At 35.6% G+C, this 6120-nt stretch overlaps 1 protein-coding gene across 1 annotated transcript; it reads left to right on the forward strand.

The window, feature by feature from the left end:
- Positions 1-2116: 2116 nt before the first annotated feature.
- On the forward strand, positions 2117-5818 carry LOC132745780 (ribosyldihydronicotinamide dehydrogenase [quinone]-like). The gene is made up of 3 exons (XM_060734754.1): positions 2117-2685; positions 3948-4297; positions 4817-5818. The coding sequence occupies exons 1-3, from the start codon at positions 2511-2513 to the stop codon at positions 5132-5134; spliced, it is 843 nt and encodes a 280-aa protein (XP_060590737.1). The 5' UTR covers positions 2117-2510; the 3' UTR covers positions 5135-5818.
- Positions 5819-6120: the final 302 nt, after the last annotated feature.

Raw genomic sequence — 6120 nt, forward strand, 5'->3', positions numbered from 1 at the left:
CATCGAACTGTAAGAGAACAATAGAGTTCATTCCGTAACAAAAGAAGAAGGGGCCATGGCCCTATATTAAACGATAGAAAATAACAATAGAAATGGATCCATCTGTCACTTTTTCCTTGTCCGCCTAATAACTTAAAATTCTATAGATTGGTCATGATAAGATGATGACCCCTATTGATTTTCAGATCAAATGTCAAGGTCACAGGGGCGTTGACTTAAAAAAGCTTGTCTGCCCAATAACTTAAGAATCCTTTGACCCAAAGTCTTTATATTTGGTATATAGGTAGATGACCCCCATTGATTTTGAGGTCACAGGTCAAGGTCATAGGGGCCTTGACTAAAAAAACTTGTTCACCCAATAACTTAAGAATCCTTTGACCCACAGTCTTCATATTTGGTATAAAGATTGGTTATGATAAGTAGATCACCCCTATTGATTTTGAGTTCACTACGTCGAGGACAAAAGGACCTTTAGTAAAAAAAGCCTGTCAACCCAATTACTTCAAAATCCCTTGACCTTCAGTCTTCATGTTTGGTATTGAGGTTAGTCATGATTATTAGATGACCCCTATTGATTTTGGGGTCAAAGGTCAAGGTCACAGGGGCCTTGACTTCAAAAAGCTTGTATGCCCAATAACTTCAGATTCCTTGACCCACAGTCTTCATATTTGGCATGGATGTTAATCATGACAATTAGATGACCCCCTATTGATTTTGAAGTCACTGGGTTAAAGGTCAAGGACACAAGGCCCTTTAGTTCTAAAACCTTGCACTCTCAATTGCTTTAGAATCTTTGGTCAACACTTCATATTTGGTATTAAGGTTGATTATGACTAGTAGATTACCCCTATTGATTTTGAGGTCACAAGGTCAAAGGTCAAGAACAAAAGGACCTTGACTTAAATAAGCCTGTCCACCCAATAACATAAGAATCCTTTACACACAGTCTTCATATTTGGCATGGAGGTTAGTCATGACTATTTGATGACCCCTATTGCTTTTGAGGTCAAATGTCAAGGTCACAGGGACCTTGATTAAAAAAGCGTGTCCGCCCAATAACTTAAGAATCCTTTGACCCACAGTCTTCATGTTTGGTATTGAGGTTGGTTATGCCTTGTAGGTGACCTTATTGATTTTTAGGTGATTGTGTGAAAGGTCATGGTCACAGGGGCTTTTACTACAATAAGCTTGTCTGCTCAAATGCTTAAGAATGCCTGTCAACAATGTATTGATTTTGACAATATCTCATTTGAAGCATTTAATTATGTCTCATATAGTCATCACAAGACACCCCTCATATATTCATCATAAGACACCCCCAGGCAAAGCCCCATGGATGGGGGGGGGGGGGTGATTAGTCATGCAGTGGCAGTTTCAGTTTTGAGGTCAGTAGATCAAAGGTAAAGATCACTTTTACCTTTGCCACTAAAACATGTAGAATACATAACTTAGCAAGGCACTGCCTTACTACCCTCAGATTTTGCAGTGAGGTAATCCTTTAGCTCTAAAGACCATTGTTGATTCTGACAAAGTGGTATGTAGGGGTATTCACGCCATGACAATGGCAGTTCTAGCTACTTTCTTTGTTAAACTAAAGCCATTACTCACTAATATACTTTCAAAGACCCAGTCTGACTGAAGAACTGTTTAAATTTGTTGAGGATCAAGGGAGACTATCGTGACTTGCGTGTTCACTTAAAGGGAGCTTATCGTTATAGCGTAGTTAACCATAATACGATATAATTATGTAGCTAGGAAAAAAATAAGGAATAATAATAGGAAAAATAAGGAGAGAGGACCCTCATTAACGTGCGCGTAAAGAAAATAATATTATGTCTTATCCTTTATAAAAAGTATTGATTACTTTATTAATATTCTTCACCACCTCAAATCTGAATGTGAGTCATGACTGTTAGATACCTCCTGTTATTAAGTCAGTTGGTCAATAGTCAAGACCACATGACCTTCATTCACCTCATATATGTATAGAAACATTGTAACATTGGCCACCTTTTAAAACTTTAAAATCTATTTATGTCATTTATTGAAATATTACATCAGCCGTTTAAAAATTAAGTAATATCTTCGTATTAGAATACGATAATTATGAGATTAACATTTAGTTAAACCCTAATGTTTAAACAGGATGTAACACGATATAGAAATAATGTTAAATAAAGTTGATTATCGAAAAATAAGGTAAATAGAATTATTGCGAATATTGAACTTTCAACTACATTTGTATTAAATCTTTTTATATGCACTAGTATGCTTTAAACGTACATTGCCCCTTTCTGTTTACATTTTTTAGTAGCAAATCAATGAGAGGTAACGATATGCGGGTCACAGTTATTAGTAAAGCTCCACGAAGTTAAGTTATTCATGACCTATAATAATAAAAATCTTAACACATGAATTACGAGTATCGTATCATTGAAAAAAAATGTGTTTAGCAGACGACTTGGAGTAAGAATAACACGGATTGCTACAGAATAAGTGAGTGAAAAAATATGGAGGATAAAAAGAATGTCTTCATTGTGTATGCACATCAGGAACCAAAATCTTTTAACGGGGCTTTTAAAGACAAGGCGGTGCAGGTTCTTAAAGATCAAGGTCATACTGTTACCGTCTCGGACCTTTATGCAATGAGATTTGACCCGACAGCGTCCAAACATACCTTTAAAGGTTAGTACTTTTTCACGATTTGATTCAATTTGACTTCTGCTGCAACAATCATGCATATTTACACATTTATGTATTTCTATTTCAATCTTTTAACAAGACCTTTTATAACTTAATTAATGCAGTCAGTACATATTTGATATAATTACCTTTTTCGTCGTTGCATTTTTACAATTTAAAGTTCTATACAAGCCTAATTAATTCGGCGTGAACGGTTTGACCCATTTTACAGACTTTTTTTTATCTTACTGTCAGAGCGCCCGTCCAAAATTATCTCGGTGTCTCTTTGACAAGTCTAATTAGTTGGACTAAATGTTATAGATCTAAGACAGTCATCTACAGTTCATCATGTACATTCCTTGGGGTGTTGCTCGCTCAATACTTCTGATATCTCTCTAAATAATAATAAAATTTGCACGAATACATGTACACATGAACATGTAATGCTCGAAAATGAGTAAGCGAAATTATAACAACATTGACATAAAGAAACCTCGTTTATTTTAACATTAAATTCGTGAATTTTTTATCTTTGACATATATAAGTTTGACTTAACCTATTAACTTGTCAATGACCCGTTTTAAATAAAGCCACAATCGGAACATCCTCGGCTATTATCTATAATAACCACGAAGAATGACGGAAAGGGCCGAAAAGTTGCGATTGTATTAAGCCATTTATTCGTAAACCCACGCACGCACGCACACACACATACACACAAACACCTGTACGTACATGTATACAAAATAGTTCAGAATTTAATATTTGTTATAACTGAAATTTCAAATGATATTGTAAAAGTCAAATTTGATAAGGTAAATAAATAGAATGTCCAAGTATAAAAACAAATGGCCACATTATTGTGTCTCTAATTTATTCATTCATAGACCGTATGAAATTCAAATGCTGTTAATTAAATTATAATTTCCCGCTGCCGTCCTTAATAAATGCACTAATGCACAGCTACTTGTAGACAGAGGCATGCCATTGACAACAAAATAGCAGGGATAGAAATACGTATAACTGTCTGACTCCTAGTGAGACTTGCTTTCAGCGGGGAATTTGAACTTTAACAACAGCATGTAAGGCAGATCCTTTACCAGCTATTCCTTTGGGTTGGGGCGGGAAATACAATTGAACAAAACTACTAATTAATGCATAAATAGTACCTAAAAATATGTATTATGACTAATAGCGGTCATAATGTTCTTGAAATCCTAACTATTGACATTGATCTTTATGATAGCATTATTGTTTCTTTCAGAGCGCAAAAATAACGAAGAATTCAATTTTCAACAAGAGCTTTCTCACGCAGCCGAAAAAGGAACGCTCGCAGACGACATAAAAGCTGAAATTGACAAGATATTAGCCGCCGATCTTATTATAATACAGTTTCCTTTGTACTGGCTCGGAATGCCAGCTATTTTAAAAGGATGGTTTGACCGCTGTTTAGCTGAAAAAGTTGCTTTTGATACAATGAGGTCGAAATGGTTTGATAACGGACCTTTTGCGAGTAAGAAAATAGTGCTGTCATTCACAACAGGTGGAACAGAAGACTTTTTTTCTAACACCGGGATATTCGGCGACATGGATGTTATTCTATGGCCTCTCCAGGTTAGTAAAAACAGACATAAGTATGAAACACGCATAACATTGAATTAATAAACATCGAATTTTGATATCAATTTTATCAGACAAAGCCGGTATTGTAAGGTAGGGTGGAGGCTTGCTCGACTTCAGACCCTGTGACATAATAATGTTCATCAAGCGTTACATTTTTGCTTCTTGCTGACGACGTGACTTTTGTCAATCAAGTGTCACAAAAATGCTGGACAAGGCTAGGATACGTGGTGATATTCGTAAATTTAGCGTCATTATGTTGCTAGGCTGCAAAACATTATACATTTGTAGTCACTGAAAGAAAAAGGAGTTGAACATAAGTCTCTTTATACCAGAACTTGAAGTAAACATGATCTTGTTGTTTATTTTTAGTGTAGCGCAAGAAATCACTTTGTGATAAATGCTAAAAAACGCTTAAATGTGCATAATTTACTAGTATACATTTCGAGATGCAGCTCTTGTCTAGATAGATAGAACATACTTTATCAAGGTGTTACTTTTTACTTTTTTCAGAACATGTTGCGGTTTACTGGTTTCCAGGTTTTAGCGCCACAAATTTCATACGGGCCAGGAGACGTTTCCGAGAACCAGCGCACGTGCATGTTGCAGACATGGAATGATCGGCTCCAGACAATATGGGACGAGGAACCTCTGTCGTTTATCAATGTGAAAAACTTTGATCCAGAAAAAGGATTTACTTTAACTGAAAGATATATTTCATCGCTTAAAGATGGGGAATCGGGGCCTACCCCAGGTCAAAATCTAGGACGCAGTTTTCTTCAGGGAAGCATGACGACGATCCCTAATATATCGAAAAGCCATTCCAAGTGATGATGACAAGCCCGTACATTAGTTGATTCATAGTTAAGAAAGAAAACTTATAGTCGGATACCTTATTTTTTATTGAAGGTGTTGTATTAAACAGTGTGAAGCGAGACTCTTAATGAGCCGATCACCTTACGAGCTTCATTTGAGCCTCGTCATGACAAAACCAACATAATGGGTTTGCGACCAGCATGGATCCAGACCAGCCTGAGCATCCGCGCAGTCTGATCAGGGTCCATGATGTTCGCTACAAGTTTCTTTACTTGTTATAGGGTCTGTAAGCGAACAGCGTGGATCCTGATCAAACTGCTGGTCGCAAACAAATTATGTTGGTTTTGTCATGAGGCGGCTCATTTGATTTTATCAAACGTGTTCAATTTAATCTTCAAGAATTGAATGTTACATTTATCAGACATTCTTATTTAAGAGAGGAGGGACTCATGTGTTTTACCTCTTTACGACGTCATTCGTGGCTATGAAAAATAGACTCGAGTATGCGCAAATTGCGTAGGGCAAAAGAGCGTAGCCCTACATAGAAATGTAGTAGAAGTTTATAGATAATTCTGAGTTAGTTTAAGGTAAATTTGCAAATGTGTTATTATGTTCATTTTCATAATTACATGTATAACACGTGCCATACAGACTGTTCACAGTTAATATGTGATATAGATTATTTTATGAAGAAACTTATACATGTGCCAACTTTTTCTTTTCTCATCTTTTAAGGAAAAATATTAAGGTATAAATTGCTTTACCTATATTTGCATTAAAGATATCAATTAAATTGTCTGAAAATGATTTAATGAAGTTGAATTCAATGGGAAAGATAAGAACACGATTTCATACTTTCTTGTGTTATGCACCGTCAAGTTGATAAAAATAAAAACAAATTAAAAGGAAAGAGAAAATGGAAAAAATATTAGGATTTACTGAAGAACAAAAAAAAGTTTTGAGAAGAACTGTTTTGAAATTCATGAAAGAATATTTCGCGC

Source organism: Ruditapes philippinarum, unplaced genomic scaffold (assembly GCF_026571515.1).
Source record: "Ruditapes philippinarum isolate M1 unplaced genomic scaffold, ASM2657151v2 ctg6879_1_1_1_1, whole genome shotgun sequence".
In the NCBI taxonomy this organism is placed as follows: domain Eukaryota; kingdom Metazoa; phylum Mollusca; class Bivalvia; order Venerida; family Veneridae; genus Ruditapes; species Ruditapes philippinarum.

What these genes read in the sequence shown, in the direction of transcription:
- LOC132745780 (XM_060734754.1), top strand. Translation starts at nt 2,511, where the DNA reads ATGGAGGATAAAAAGAATGTCTTCATTGTGTATGCACATCAGGAACCA. An exon ending in GTCCAAACATACCTTTAAAG is followed by an intron (nt 2,686 to 3,947) that starts GTTAGTACTTTT and finishes TGTTTCTTTCAG; the next exon opens with AGCGCAAAAATAACGAAGAA. An exon ending in TTATTCTATGGCCTCTCCAG is followed by an intron (nt 4,298 to 4,816) that starts GTTAGTAAAAAC and finishes TACTTTTTTCAG; the next exon opens with AACATGTTGCGGTTTACTGG.